This window comes from Mesoplodon mirus, assembly GCF_964341445.2.
Source record: "Mesoplodon mirus genome assembly, chromosome: 3".
NCBI lineage: Eukaryota > Metazoa > Chordata > Mammalia > Artiodactyla > Ziphiidae > Mesoplodon > Mesoplodon mirus.
Window position 1 is genome coordinate 19,224,470 of NC_138978.1, and position 16,857 is coordinate 19,241,326.

At 37.4% G+C, this 16,857-nt stretch overlaps 1 protein-coding gene across 17 annotated transcripts in view; it reads right to left on the reverse strand.

Annotated features, from left to right (window-relative positions):
* Positions 1 to 16,857, reverse strand: part of EIF4G3 (eukaryotic translation initiation factor 4 gamma 3) — a 397,045-nt gene that overhangs the window by 83,692 nt on the left and 296,496 nt on the right. For 9 of the 17 annotated variants that reach the window (XM_082614838.1, XM_082614848.1, XM_082614846.1 and 6 more), the window contains 4 exons: positions 12,243 to 12,331; positions 7,239 to 7,485; positions 4,552 to 4,685; positions 2,709 to 2,828 (listed from right to left, as the gene is read on the reverse strand). In XM_082614838.1, coding sequence (XP_082470964.1) covers positions 2,709 to 2,828; positions 4,552 to 4,685; positions 7,239 to 7,485; positions 12,243 to 12,331 — 590 coding nt within the window. Of the gene's footprint in view, positions 1 to 2,223; positions 2,335 to 2,708; positions 2,829 to 4,551; positions 4,686 to 7,238; positions 7,486 to 12,242; positions 12,332 to 16,857 lie in introns of all 17 variants that reach the window. The other 8 variants (XM_082614842.1, XM_082614845.1, XM_082614849.1 and 5 more) reach the window with 1 other exon arrangement.

A 16,857-nucleotide genomic window follows, 5' to 3' on the forward strand; every position in this document is an offset into this window, starting at 1 on the left:
TTCTGCTTACCTGGATAACCAAAGAAAATAGGACCAATATTCATTCTAGCATTTTTTAAAGAGAGATAACCAAGGGTCCCTTTAAGAGAGAGGGAAGGATGATATGAGCTTCGGAAACCTCTTTGCACCTAGGATTTTTATAACAGCTCAGTGAATCTCAAAGTTAGTTAAAATGAACATGAGTTACTAGTCTAGGTCCACAGCCCCTTTCTCAATACATTTCTTCTAGGACACTTTCTGTGATGTCTGCCAACAGATTACTATTAAAATTAACACCACAATAGCCAAGTGATTTGATTTTTAAAAAACTAGAGGGATGATACTGCCTGGGTGCTTCCAACAGATATACACTTAACTGCCCATCAAAAGACCTACCTTTATGTTTAAAAATTGCATGTAACTGTATATGACGCTAAAACAATTGCTACCCATTAAAAATATTTTATAACAAGTCTGTTGCAGGAAAGTTTATACCAGGAGTCCTGGAAAATTAAGCTATTCTAAGAAGCATACCTAGTAGGTCTTAACATCTTTGCATGGTAATTATTTATAAGCCAATTTGGAAGCTGTATGGAACCAGAAACTATGAAGAGTAGGGCTGCTGGTTTTTTCCAAGCAGCATTATTGATTGTTCCTTTATATTATATATAATATAAAGGATATGTATAATACATATCCTTTAAAATTCCTATCTTTATCTTCACCAATATACCAAGGTAAGATGGACAAATTACATGGGGAATGTTTGTCTGCTATGGGAGATGTTGGAAGAATAATTACTTGCATTAAGACTTAACATATTAATATTACCCTGATTAATCAAAATAATTCCACTTAAAAATTAGCTTGTGGCACATGACAAAGCTATGCAAAGAAAGTGAATTAAACAAAGCACATTTTTTTGGAGACACTACAAATTATTGATAATGGCTCATTTCCTGTCACATTACTTTGCACCAAATAACCCATTTATCTGATATATGCAGGCACATAAATTATTGGGCAAACATATATTGTGATAGTTACTTTTAAAACTCCTTTTCTAATTTCAGTATTTTCAGAGAGATATAGTTATTCTTAATTCATAGTATTTCCTTTATGCTATACCTGATTATTAGACAATAGCAAGCTGAAAATGAAAAGTGACCGTATACACGGGAAGAGGAGATGCCGGAATTCATATCTTCTGTGACTAACATATGAACAAAATTGAGCAACATGATAACCACAGATATTAACCAGGGAATAATCAAAATGGCATCAACATTATTTCAAATGTTTGGCAAAACAAAGATATAAACCGAAACCAAAACTAAAACAAACGTTAACAAATATAAATTTAACCCACCAACAAGGGAAATAATGCTGAAAAACAAGGTATAAAATGGTTTCTAGAAAGCTGCTTTCTAAGACTCTCTAGTGTGGAAATTCAAAAATTTAGAGAAAATTTTAATTTGGTATTTAGAGAAATAAGATAAACATTAAATTTCAAACCTGTGTGAGAACAGAATATTATACACACAGAGGTCTTTAAGATGGTGATGCTCAATAAAAAGTATGCTTCAAATTAAGATTTTCTATAGGTTTTACTGTATAAAGCCTCCAACACGGTGTAGACCTTCAAGTATTTTCAATCAGTGTTTGGCTGCAGGCAAATAATTCAAATAATTCAAATGTCTACCAAGTGTCATTTGTTTTCAGACAGTGTAGTCTTATTTCAAAGCAGGTTTCAAAAGTTGCCATTCCCGAAATAAAAAGGTGATGGGGAAATAAAAAATGTCACCTTACATAAAAATATTTTTACAAACATAAAATAAAGTAGTATAAACAGGGTGATCCACAAATGTACATCAAACCCCAAGCTCCTTCAGAACTTCAGATTAAGTGTTCTCTATGCCATTCCAACTTAGGAAAAAGAGGTATTCACATCACTGGCAACTTTACCCCATGCTTTCTGTAAGTCTACAAAGCATGGAGTAGGCAGAGCCTGCCAAATTCTGCACAGTGCAGTGCCCCAGCATAACTCCATTGGTGATGCCACTTCCACCGCTGAATAGCCTGCCACTGGGGGTGTAAAGGCAATGTGCAGTTTACCAACTGCACTCTTTTGTACACATCATTTTTTCATATTTTGACTTCACAACCTACAGTAAATGAGAAGAGCAAAACAGAAAATATAACACCACAGACTACTGGTTTTTTTTTTTTAAAGATTCAGCACACCCTTAGAGGCAGGCTCTTCAGGGTTGGGTGAGACATCTCCAGTGGAGTGCAAGTTAGGGCTTTGCTCTGTTCCAGAATTGGCAATCCATGCCTGCTCTGCACTTTGCAAATCTGTAGAAACAAAGACAAAGAAATGACCATTAGCTGAATGTCATCAGAGACACCTCAAGACAGAACAGGAATCCTATTCAAGGTTGGCTCTATTTTTAACCCATTTGCAGGTCTTTTCAACTGCAAAAATATGAAAAAAAAAAAATCGAGACCAAATTAATGCAGACCCGCTTCTTTCAAGTAAAAACGACTCAAGTGTACTCTTTATTTGTTTTAATATTAGTATGGAAAGGATAGTCTTCGCCTCTTTTACTTCTTCTTCTTGGTTAGAAGAATCGAGGAATAAAAGCTGCTTGCTCTCTTGCCGTCAGACAAGATGACATGAAGTCTACGACAGTTTCTAACTAACTGGGTTGTAGGGAACTTGCACTTACAGGTACACCTCTTCCACCAGGGGCTTGCCTTCCAAAATCTGCAAAGGCTGGAGTAAAGTCTGGTCCTCGAGGTAAAATCCGAGGATCCAGAGTTCGCATTGGCAATTTGGGTTGGTTGATCTGCACAAAGAAACAAAGGAAAGCTTAACACAAGTTCCAGAGCATTCAGTGCCACGAAGATAAAAACTTAGACTGAAAAGTTATGTCAGCTGAAAAGACAAGCACTGGCTTTTTGAGCCAGTGGGAGTCCGAACTGAATCCTGATAGATTCTCCAGGGCTAGCCACAGAGCCCTTGGTCAACAATGGTTTTTTGGTTCCTTGGGAATGATTAGGCCTACAATTCCCAAGGGGAGGCTAGACAATCAGTGGATTGGTTCACTAGACACTTAGGACCAGTAGAATGGCACAAGACAAGCTATTTTGAGAACTTATGAACTAGGGCCAAAGTTTGGAATCTTTTTCCAGGATCATCAAAGCACTTGCCTCTAAGAAACCTGATATTGCTCCTTTTGGTTTTGATGCTGTTGACTTATGGTTAGTAAAGGATGTATTCTGAGGGGACAACAAATCTCAAAAGGAGATAAGTTTCACATATGATGACTCATTTAATTTTCTTTCTTTTTTTCTTTTTTTTGGTTGTGCCGTGCCCATTGCGGGATCTTAGTTCCCTGACCAGGGATTGAACCTGGGCCCTGGCAGTGAAAGTGCCGAGTCCTAACCACTGGACTGCCAGGGAATTCCCTATGATGACTCAGTTAAAATCTCACTTTGTCTGCCATGTTAATCGGAGCTATCTGGCTTTGTATAGGCGTAAAATGTGACTATAGCCTCAGCAAAGCTAAGTAGCTCAGTGAGAAATCAACTCATGGTTGGCCAAAGTCAGAAACAGATAAAGCAGGAAGACAGGAAGGAATATCTTCTAAAATGATAATCTAATTCAGTGGGAATAACAAAACTTGCCCTCTGAGGTACTGAAGTAGTTTCAAATTAGTACCACCAATCATTCAACTGTCCTCATGTTAGTACCTAACAGAGAGGACTCAGCAAGAGAAATAAAAAGATCTGTTGCTATAACAGAATAAAATAATATAAATAAGGTCTGGAAAGGCAGCTGCTGGAAATCCCAATAAGAACTGGATCTCATTCTGTAACAAAGTTACCGTCTACACTTTAATTAGGGATTAACAGTTCCTCTATAAAATGAGAGCTTAGTCACCAGAACTGGTTCATCATTGATTTACATGAAATTATTTGGGCAGATATACACCTGACTTTACATTTTTTAATTTAATAAACAGATGAAATAAACACTGACTGGACTAATTTTCTGTATGCACCATTAAGAACAGATGTAAAGCGAAAGGGTGCCTATTTATTTGCACAGGTTAAAGACTAATCCTCCTATTAAGTATCTCTTAGGGAAATATTGAGTTATACACTATTTGAATTACGTTAACTCCCACTTAAGTTTGATCTGCCAAATACTTTCCTAGGTTTCTGACCTAACCTTAATACCATTCTAATTCCCTATTGAGGCTTTAGAACAGTGGGGAAAGATAGGTATATTAGCCCAACACACACGGTTTCTACCACATCACTAGGAAACAGCCATAATAAGCTGACAATAAATTTTAAAACTTTACCCCTCAAATATGAGACAAACCCCACAGTTACTGTAATCTATAATAAACCCAAAACCCAACAATGCTTAATTAAACATTTAATTCAAATGCCATTTGGTCTAACAATTTCTAAGAATTGCTCACACTTCACATATTTGCACTGATAGTTAAAAACAGTTCCCACCAAAAAGACATAGCTTTCTCTGAGTGCTCAGCTTACCTTGTCAAGAACCACATCACTGATGGGAGGCAGGCCCTCTGGTTTCTGAATACATGCTGGCATGAACTGGAAATCCAGCAAAAACTCCCTGTTATACTGCTTCTTGCCTTCAGTATCAGCAGGCTTCCAGGATTCTAAAAAGAGGAATGCAGGCAGACAACTGTCTATAAGGTCATTATATGTATAGCCAGTAAGAGTATAAGCTGATTGCAATATTTTACTTTATCTCATCAGATACAAACAAAGCCACCAAGGAAACACTGAGCTTCAGTCGGAAAATGTCATACAAAGATTTAAACTGTTATTTGTTCTTTTATCCCCTTCTGGATACCTTTGAATAGTAAAGTAATCTGAAGTAAGGTGCTATAGGAACCATTTCATTTATACATTAAGCAGCCTTTGGTCAGGGACATGTAATAATCCTCATTAAATAAACTACCAAGCCTTTTTTTAAAATACAATTTTTAAAGGTTATACTCCATTTGCAGTTATTACAAAATATTGGCTCTATTCCTCATGTTGTACAATATATCCTGTGGCCTATCTTACACCTAGTAGTTTGTACATAATAATACTCTTGGTTTCCTGGAAAAGAAGGATACTTTGTATGTTCACTTGGAAATGTTACTTTGGAGGGGAAAAAAAAAGGTAAAAGGATGTAAAACACAAAAGCAAATAACTTATTAAAGATTCTGAAAGGTCTAAGCAGTCTATAGATTATTTTCCCTGATTACAGTTTAATCTGAAGAAAACAAAATAATGTCCTTGCTTACTGAGCCGACTAGACTGGAAAAGCACATATCTTTGTCCAAAAATCTTGTCACTAAACATATTCTTAGCTAATATTTTTAATATGAATTTTAAATTAGTTCTTTGCCACGGCACTTACTTTGCTACTATTACTATTGTTTCAGCTATCATTACTCACAATCCTACTATCATTATATAAAGTTGAAGAATTTCTTGAAATTTTTATTGGATAATAAAAGCAAGTCACAGTTTTTTCTTTTAATTAACAAAACACTCATCAAAATCAGGCCCCAGATCACTTAATGACAGGACACTGGATCCTTCTTTATATTAGTGGTTCCTAATATACAGGTCATAGACTCACTGATGGTCTGTGAGAATTTTACAGATATTTTGTTACCATATTATATTTATTAAAATATATACAGTTTATTAGGATCTAAATTTTAAATTGCCCTTTTCCTTAATTACTGCTAGTGTATATTATTGGGGCAAAGGGCAGTTAGTTGATCAATATAGTTAGGGTCTATAGTTGTGCACTTTTTCCTTGCCAAACTAAAGGATAAAAATATAATTTATACAGTCCTAAAAATGACAATAGTACTTCAATCCCTGAACAAGGATTGGTGGTAGCCCAAGTGCTTGGCAGTATAATCCTGGATCTTTAGAAGAAGTGTCAGTTTATTGAGCTTTAAGTGTCAGTACATTGAGCTTTAAAACTTTACCACTCAAATCTGAGCCAAACCCCACAATTACTGTAATCTATAATAAACCCAAAACCCAACAAAGCTTAATTTAAACATTTAATTCAAATGCCATTTGGTCTAACAATTTCTAAGAATTGCTTAGAAATTTAAACAAAATTTACAATAGCCTAACCTTACAATTTCATAAAGCCCATTAGGAGTACAGTTCACTGGTAGTGTTTTCACTAAATGTAACTGATCAGTATATTAAGATGGGATCGATCAATGGCTTTCAAACATTTTTGACTACAACTCACAGTAAGAAATATAGTGATTTCATGACTCTGAGCAAACACACACATATAAATGAAATTAAAAGCTTAAAAAAACAATACTTCCCTTAGTGCATGTAATACACTGACAATTTTTATTGTATTCTTCTCTTTAAAAAATGTTGGTTATAACTCACTAAATTAATTTCACAACCTATTAAATGGGTTAAAACCAGAAGTTTGAAAAACACTGGTCGAGATTATTTCTGAGGCCTGATATTTTACATTCAAACACTACCTCATGCAGACGTCACTTTAGATTTGGCAGCTAAGAAAAACTTTTCACCTAACCCAAATTTTCTACCTTTCCCCACATGTCCACACCAAATATCCATAAATCTCGAAGTCAACCATGGTTTATATAGTATTAGGACAGAGGTTTAGTGTATTTGACGGTGTCTAAAGGTGAAAGATCCTCTAGGGCTTATCACATACTTCACAGGGCGCCTCCCACACCACAGGTGCTTAATAACTTAGTCATACTGCTTCCAACTGCCTCCTGGAGTTCAGCTCCACAGAGTGAGTTCTATCAACAAACTAAGTTCAAGGTTTGTGAAATGATAAGTACACTATCCCAAGGAACATGGCCATCATATCTGAAACATCTCTTTCATTTAAAATGAAATTAAATTTCTCTTGTCGAATTCTACCAACCTAGCACTGATTTCCTTTGCCAGCTGCTCCTCCAATGCCAGTGAAAGCAGAATACCAGCATCAGATATCACTTCCGCCAACACAGGACTCTCTGGATTTGCTAGCTACTAGCGCCCGCCTGCTGATCTATTCTGTAAATATTACATTGTGATGAGCCTCTTCCTTCCACCCAATATTTCTTCATAAGGAGGCAACATTTCTCTAAGTTGCAGTAGAGTGAAGGAGAGAAAGAAAGACATACACAGGAAGACAGGGATAAACTTACCTGATTTAAATGGGAATGTGACCCCTTCACCAGAACTATCAGTGAAGCCTGAATTAGCATCTATTCCTTCACCCTCGGAAACACTCTCAGCACCATTACGTACAGGCTCAGCTTCTTCTCCATTTTCTTCCACAGTTTTCACATTTTGTAGGTCAGAGGGGTCTCTTTCAGGATGAAACCCTTGGCTCATTTTATCCTGTTCAGATTCAAGTACTTTGTCACCCGAAAGCTCCTCTTCTGCTTTAGGCTAAAGCATAAGTGAACACAGAGGTTATATTCTTTTCACTGTGTGTAAATACACAGGAAGACCCACACTTATCCCCTCAAAAAGCATAGGAAAACATGTCACTCAAGATAAGGATGTCTGTGTTCAGCATATGGTACTAAAATGGTAAGTTTATTTAAAACACTTTTCTCATTTCATGTCCTGGGATAAAGCAGACAATTCAAATGGCTACTGAAATGCTTTAACATGACTAATGAAATCTAAATATATCGAAGGTTAAAAAGGAAAGAACTGTTAATCCTTGGAACTTGATGGACATGAAAGAGTTCTACTCAGAATCTATATCAAGCACTATTACCCTTGCCACTAAAACTCAGCAAATATAAAAAGAAACACACTAGAGGGTATTTTTTGGCTGTCCTCTGGCCGTGAAATAGAGTTCAATGAATAGTTTAAAGTATGTTAAGTCCCACAAAGCTGACCATCGCTCACATTTAACAAGGAGGACACTTGTTAGTTAAAATCTATTTTGTTTATTGGTTCTTAGAATTCTCTGAGATTGTGACCTTGTTCAAATTATACATGGAAAAATGCTTGGAATATATTCCTCCAGGGAGAAATCTGGGTTCCAGTGCATCCTATTTTTTTTTTTTTTCTTTTTGCGGTATGCGGGCCTCTCACTGTTGTGGCCTCTCCCGTTGCGGAGCACAGGCTCCGGACGCGCAGGCCCAGCGGCCATGGCTCACGGGCCCAGCCGCTCCGCGGCATATGGGATCCTCCCAGACCGGGGCACGAACCCGTATCCCCTGCATCGGCAGGCGGACTCTCAACCACTGCGCCACCAGGGAGGCCCCCAGTGCATCCTATTTTTAAAAGGCAGAATAGAATTAAAGTTATTCACCAGATTACTTTTGACCATCTCAGTTTCAGATCCAAAAAAAAAAAAAGAAGTAATTCTTAAGGGCCATATCAGCCCTCAAAACTCTCTGAGGAAAAGGTCTCAACAAACTTTAAGTCTTTCTTTTTCAAAGGGAAGCACGCTGAAAACAATCCTTTGGAAGAAGCTCTCAGAGGAAACAGCAATTTACCACAAATTCCAGTGGATAAATTCACACTAGGAGAGCCAAATTAGAGGCTCTATTGAATTGGCTGAACAAAAGGATGTCATATACACCAGGAAGTAGTGACCCCAACTGATTTATGAAAAAAAAAATTTTTAATTAAAGAGTTACAAACCCTACTTTGTTATTAAGTATTATAACAGATATGATACTAATAAATTTTCTTCTACTAAAATCAGATCATGGGGAAAAGACACTAAATTTTAAAATGTTATCAATAGAAACAGATGATTTTTAGGCCTTGTTTCTAAAATGGAAATAAAAAGTTCATGCAAATACACTCCCTTCTCTCTCTCTCTCTCTCTCTCCCTTGTTCTTCCAACAGGAAGAGCACAGAAACCATCAAAAGAAAGACAGACATAAAAATTCCAAGAAAATAAAAGACGAAAATGATTTATTTTTATAAAACATGGCAGAAAGTGAGGCTTTTTTTTTTTTTTTTTTTTTTTTGCGGTACGCGGGCCTCTTCACTGCTGTGGCCTCTCCCACCGCGCAGCACAGGCTCCAGACGCGCAGGCTCAGCGGCCATGGCTCACGGGCCCAGCCGCTCTGTGGCATGTGGGATCCTCCCGGACCGGGGCACGAACCCGTGTCCCCTGCATCAGCAGGCGGACTCCCAACCACCGTGCCACCAGGGAAGCCCAGTGAGGCATCTTTTATACTTTGAGAAGAAACTGATCTACCAAGTTTGGATCAAGAATTAGCAGCCTCACTTTTTCTTATTCTATACTCTACTACAGTCTAAACTCAAAACAACCTTGTAATACCACCTTATAATTAAGTACAGGTCATCAAGAAGATCTTTAATAATCTGGCATGTGAGTCTGTAAACGGTACTTAAACTTATTACAGAGCAGTATAACTACATTATACAATCATATAGAACTCATTATAGATCCTGTAAAACGTGAAAAAATGCTGTTTTAGAGGAAAAAATTTATTGAGTCATCTTCTCTGTACTTAAAACCACCAACAACAGACAATCTATTGGATATAAACAGAGGATGCATTACTTAGAAAGTCAATTTCTAACTGGAAAAAAAAGTATAAAGAAACCTGGTCCATGAATGACAAACCGTAATTCAGAGCACGAAGAATCAATGAGGTGTCTGAGGCACATTATTAGAAGGGCTATTTTTCAAAAGAATCCACAAAAAATTGCTGCATTAAATATTTATGATGATTATTTTTCCTTCAGCAGGATGGAGCTCTACTAAATTAGTTTGTAAATGTCTAACAGTTCTTCAGTTGTTTACCCAGAAAACCAGATTGAAAAAAGAAAACACTTTATTGGTCAGACTGTCAAAGCAGAAACTTTTATAGGAACTTACTAAAACAAGAATTTAGTTGACAAAACTGCCTGCTTAATGCACGAGTTTTTAAAGTGCTAGAAAATCAGATTGACAACTACATATGTAACAATCAATGAAATATCCTAAAAATTTAAAGTAAATTTTAGGATGCCCTGACTAACAATTTTAAGATGAATCATCCTTCAAGCTACCTTTCTAGGCTATAATTTAAAGAATTTGGTTAAGCACTTGCAATGATGTAACAACTCAATATATAACCTAAAATACGCTGATAGCTAAAACACATTCTTTTAAAGGCTGAGAAAAATCTAAGAGAAGAAGACCTTGATGATCAGTGAAAAATGTAGACAGTGACAACCCATATTTACTAAACTACTCTAGTAAATGCTCAATTTTAGGAAAGACAAGGGAATAGGATTTCTGGAAAAAGTCTGTGTGCAAATGACCAAATACCTTCTTATTATACTTGCAAACTATAAGGTTAAGAAAAAAGTGATTGGTTCAAAATGAGTTCAAACAGTTCTTCTGTATGAAGAATAACAATCTAAAGCAGGTTTTAGCAAACTATGGCCCGTGGGCCAAATCTGGCTCCTCACCTGTTTTTGTATAGTGTGCAAGGTAAGGATGGTTTTTACACTTGTAATGATGCAAAAACATTTCAAAGAAGAATATTTTTTTGTTTTGTTTTGTTTTGTTTTTTGTTTTGTGGTATGCGGGCCTCTCACTGTTGTGGCCTCTCCCTTTGCGGAGCACAGGCTCCTGATGCGCAGGCTCAGCGGCCATGGCTCACGGGCCTAGCCACTCCGTGGCATGTGGGATCTTCCTGGACCAGGGCACGAACCGGTGTCCCCTGAATTGGCAGGCGGACTCTCAACCACTGTGCCACCAGGGAAGCCCTCAAAGAAGAATATTTTATGATATGTGAATATTATATGAAATTCAAATTTCAATAAACTTTTACTGAAATACAGCCACTCATTCATTTGCACATTGTCTATGGTTGCTTTTGGGCTATAGCAGCAGAGTTGAGAAATTGTGACAGGGATCATATAGTCCACAAAGCCTGATAGTTACTTTACCATCTGGACCATTATAGGAAAAGTTGGTCAACCCCGACCTGAAGATGAGGATGAATACCTGGAGGCACAGGAATAGTGACCTACCCATTTAATATTCAATAATGATTTGAAAAATAGCCATAGGGCAAAGAAACACAAAGTATAATAGAACAAAGTGAATAAATAACAGCTGAATCTAAAGAGAAACCAGTCTGTGAAGCTCTTACAGCCATACCAGGAATGTATGTGATTCCCCTTGCCTCTGGAAGGTATTTTATTCTTTGTAGGAGCAACATTTTCTTGTCCAATTGCAAAAGGAGTGTAGCAACTATTTGCACCTCTATAACTTATTGCCAATTCTTACGCCCTGATAACCATAATGAAATCACTCCCATGAAACATTTTAGTGGTTGCTATGGGACTAACTGTGACATCAACAGAGCATCATGTATGAGCAATGACAGGACAGGGAGAAGTAACAAAGGCGTAATGTGAGCTGCCTGAAGCGGGTAAGAATTATAACTAGCTAGAAAAGTTTTATGAAATAAATGCATTTAAAGTTATTTTAAAGTAATTTCTACATTTTAATGTTATCATCTTAAACATTCAATGAAAATTATTTTAATAAAGTAGATGTAAGAAGAGCTCAAGAAGATAAAAGCAACATAGAGATTGTTTATATTACTCTTCATTAAAAGCTTCAGTACATAAGACTAAGGATACTGAGATTAGAGCCTATGAAATTGGTAGAGCACACCTTAGGACTAAATCTGCTCTTGATTCTTCCTCACATCATGTCCTGGACCTGGTGTGTGGTATCCTACAGAGAAATCTAGCGTGGCTTAGTTCAAATAGACAAACCATATGTGAAAAGTTATATTCCTGGGATGCAGGTAAAAGACAACAGGTTGAAAATCAATTTCCTTAAAATATATATGATGATTTCCACCAGCACTGCTAAGAGGTATTTGCAAATAACCCTGTTTTTAAAAAACCAGATTAGTCTTCCCATCTGCTTAATATAAGGAAAAAAATTAAACAATACTTATTTTTGCCACTTGAGAAGAGGTATTTTGAAGCAGAGGCAAGAATTCAATGAAATTGAACACGCTATTAACAATCTTTAAAAAATTCTGTAAATGGATTAAAAAAAAAATCAGACCCTGAGCTTGATATATTTGCTTGGAAAACAGTATCTCAAGAAAAAGTTGCAAACCCACACCTGTTTCAGGACATGGCACCACTGTTCTGAAGATGAGCTGAAGAGATGTACTGCTGCCCCTTACCTCCGATTCTGTCTCTAACACCTCTTCACTGGTTCGGGTCCGATCTTTTGGTTTCTTCCACGTCTTTGGTGCAGTTATAGCTGTCTGAGCTGAAACAGAAAAGTAGACTGCCATTGCTTCCCACTGCAAAGTTTGGAAATATTAGGTCTAAATGATACCCGTGTTCAAATTTAGCAGAAAAATAGAGGGCTTCCTCCACACTGAGGAGATAGATGGATGATAAAGTGAAGAACTGAGTAGCTGTGTGTGGCCCAAAGATTGCAATGGCAAATGTCTTAGGCACAAATTGGTCACATCAGTTCATATGGCCTTCAACCAGTGGCCTAAGTTCCTCCTATTTCATGGTTAGGACATACTGAGGTACATAATTCAGTATGAGGTGAGTATCTATATAAGAAACTGCCCTACCAGCCAATTCTAGACTTGGGCCTGGTTCTACTGTTAATCAACTATGTGATCATAAGCAAGTCACACTTCTCAGGCACCAGCATATTCAACTATAAAGTATAAGAGTAAGATTAGAAGATATCTAAGGTTCCTTTAAGCCACAAAAATATTAAATTCCAGATTCTGTTTTTTTCTTAATGATTTTTAAAAAATTTTTATTTATTTTTGGCCGTGTTTTGGGTCTTCGTTGCTGCGCACAGGCTTTCTCTAGTTGCGGCAAGTGGGGGCTACTCTTCATTGTGGTATGTGGGCTTCTCATTGCAGGGTCTTCTCTAGGTGCACCGGCTTCATTAGTTGCGGCACATGGGCTCAGTAGTTGTGGCTCATGGGCTCTAGAGCGCAGGCTCAGTAGTTATGGTGCATGGGCTTAGGTGCTCTGAGGCATGTGGGAACTTCCTGGACTAGGGATGGAACCCGTGTCCCCTGTATTGGCAGGTAGATTCTTAACCACTGTGCAACCAGGGAAGTCCCCAGATTCTGTTTTAAAAAGCTTTCTAGGGACTTCCCTGGTGGTCCAGTGGGTAAGACTCGCATTCCCAATGCAGGCGGCCCAGGTTTGATCCCTGGTCAGGGAACTAGATCCCACATGCATGCCTCAACTAAGAGTCCACATGCCGCAGCAAAGATCCTGTGTGCCGCAACTAAGACCCGGAGCAGCCAAAAGAATTAAATAAATAAACAAACAAATAAATAGATAAAAAAGCTTTCTAGACACCAAAAGGATACTTTGATTCAGATTTCATTAGATAGGCAGCACTTCTACAACATTCATTTCTCACTTCACATCAATACTGCTGGCCTACCCTTTTATACTGCTGGGGTGAAAATTAAGGAAGAAACATAATTTTTTTTTTCTTTTTGGCTGCGCCACACAGCTTGCCAGATCTTAGTTCCCAGACCAGGGATCGAACCTGGGGCCCCAGCAGTGAGAGCACCTAGTCACAACCACTGGACTGCCAGGGAATTCGCAGAAACATAATTTTTATTGAATTATTCTATTGTACCAGAAGTTTTGGATGGAAAGTTAAGCTTACAAAGGATTTTTAAAAATTTATTTGGCTTACAAATCCCACAAAATCATTCAACACTTGGATGTACAATTTAATGATAATTTAAACATCACATAGCAAATAGAATATATTAAAAGGATCCCACAAAAGGAGTCAACACAAAGCTGAAGGGAACCATCTAATCTGATTCCTTATAGAAATAAAAGATCTCATTGAAACTAAACCAACTAATCTCTCTGGGGCAGGTTCAAATTTTTTTGGAAGAACAGTAGAACATAAACACTCACACTGGTCTGGGGAACAAGGAAAAGGAGACATTTAACCATCTTCTCAAAATTACTGCACCATCATAAAAATACCCTGTAAATCTCCTTTGTTACACACACCTCAAACCAATTTGTCTTTAGCCTTCCCTTCACAGACCATAAGGAACAATAAAGCATTATTAGACCAACTGTTATTCTTCCTTTGTGGCCTACCAAGGTAAATCATTTTCTCAAAGTATGGAACTCAGATTATGGTAACTATGGGTGGGTTTAAATTCGCTGTTGCCTCACAGTCTTATGATGAATATGTATATTCATGTATTCATGTATGTGGTATGTGGTGGTCTCTTTTCAATTTTTATGAATCTTCTGATTTTATATAACCAGTCCATTTTATATGCATCTCTCTGAAATGCTTCTGATTAATTCTGCATCCACAGAAGAATCCTTTTTAAGAGTTATAGAGAGTTTGAGGAAACTGTACATTTAAATTAACATCTTGTTTCATATATGCATGAATTCAGCTCTAATTTCCATTCATGGAAAAGGGGAAGACTACTTTCCGGAGGATTTGTTAAGATGAAACACAAACTCAGGCGTAGTTTCCTCTAACCAAAAAAAACAAAGATGTAGACAAACTTTTCCTTCAAAACTGTATCAAATGTACCCAACCCCAAAACATTAAACATTTCTTCCATGGGTAACATAACACATATAACATGCTTTTTAAAAATTAGCTACGTACACAGCAAGAACTGTTACTCTGTTCAAGTGGTTAAAGTTTTGATTTAAAGCAGTAATTCACAAAAAGAGCTGAGAGAAAGCACACACCTCTTTAGGAGATACTCAGTCCTTCAACAAACTGGACACAGATACACACCTAGTGTCTAGTGAGATTGTGATATACAAACCCTCTCCTACCATTACTGATGGAGACGTGCAGTAACCTTTGGTGTGCTACAGTAGGGAGAAGAAGAGGTAGGCGACAAGGGAGGGAGGAAGCAAGGGAGGGAGAGACACAGAGACAGAAACACCAACTGCCAGATTTAAAGGACAATTAATACCAAGTTAGCTAGAAGAAGGGAAGTAAATTTAACATACTGTCTCAGATTTGTTCTTTCCTTTCTAGTCCATTCCCAATGCCTATACCTTAATTAGGCCCTTACTACTGCACTGATTTAACAAGAGATAGTCTCAACTCACTGCCTCCATTTTCTTATTTTAACATATCATGTGCAATACTGCCTGAATTATGGCCTCTCTAAAGAATTGATTTCATTGGTTATTCTTCTACTTAAAATATTCCTTAAGGCATCATCCATAGTGCCAAGCAAGGCTAGGCACTTACACAGGCTAGGCATTCAAATTTGCTGACTGAACAAATGACAGCAGCTCTCTGTTGAAAGAGGTACTACCAACATTCCCAAGACAAAGACAAATTCTTTCCCCCTTGTCTTGCATTAAAGCACCACAGGAAAAGTGACAATCTCTGGATGAGATTCATAATTACCTGAATTTAGAGATGCCTAAAGGAGCCTCCCCAACTCTCCATAAAAATTCAACTCTTAGAGGCACACTGAATTTCTACTACGTTAAAATACAGAATAAGTAAATTCCAACATTAGAGCAATGCTCTGATTTCAAGATTTTTGCAAATTTTTACGTTATTGGAAGGAAAATGTTTTCCCTCACAGCTCTTTTTATGAAATGACTAATATATAAATTCTGAAAAATATGAGGGACACAGACAAGTTTAATCACTGGGTTTTAATAAACAAACAGGATCAAGAAACTTGCACAAACCTCTTAGATAGCCTCATCCACCAGAGGGCAGACAGCAGAAGCAAGAACTACAATCCTGCAGCCTGTGGAACAAAAACCACATTCACAGAAAGATAGACAAGATGAAAAGGCAGAGGGCTATGAACCAGATGAAGGAACAAGATAAAACCCAGAAAAACAACTAAATGAAGTGGAGACAGGCAACCTTCCAGAAAAAGAATCCAGAATAATGACAGTGAAGATGATCCAGGACCTTGGAAAAAGAATGGAGGCAAAGATCGAGAAGATGCAAGAAATGTTTAACAAAGACCTAGAAGAATTAAAGAACAGACAGAGATGAACAAGACAATAACTGAAATGAAAACTACACTAGAAGGAATCAATAGCACAATAACTGAGGCAGAAGAACGGATAAGAGACCTGGAAGACAGAATGGTGGGATTCACTGCCACGGAACAGAATAAAGAAAAAAGAATGAAAAGAAATGAAGACAGCCTAAGAGATCTCTGGGATAGCATGAAACACAACAACATTCGCATTATAGGGGTCCCAGAAGGAGAAGAGAGAGAGAAAGGACCCGAGAAAATATCTGAAGAGATTATAATCGAAAACTTCCCTAACATGGGAAAGGAAATAGCCACCCAAGTCCAGGAAGAGCAGAGAGTCCCAGGCAGGAGAAACCCAAGGAGAAACACACCGAAACACATAGTAATCAAATTGACAAAAATTAAAGACAAACAAAAATTATTGAAAGCAGCAAGGGAAAAACAACAAATAACATACAAGGGAACTCCCATGAAGTTAACACCTGATTTCTCAGCAGAAACTCTACAAGCCAGAAGAGAGTGGCATGATACACTTAAAGTGGTGAAAGGGAAGAACTGACAACCAAGATTACTCTACCCAGCAAGGATCTCATTCAGATTCGATGGAGAAATCAAAAGCTTTACAGACAAGCAAAAGCTAAGAGAATTCAGCACCACCAAACCAGCTCTACAACAAATGCTAAAGGAACTTCTTTAAGTGGGAACAACAAGAGAAGAAAAGAACCTACAAAAACAAACCCAAAACAATTAAGAAACTGGTAACAGGAACATACATAACAATAAT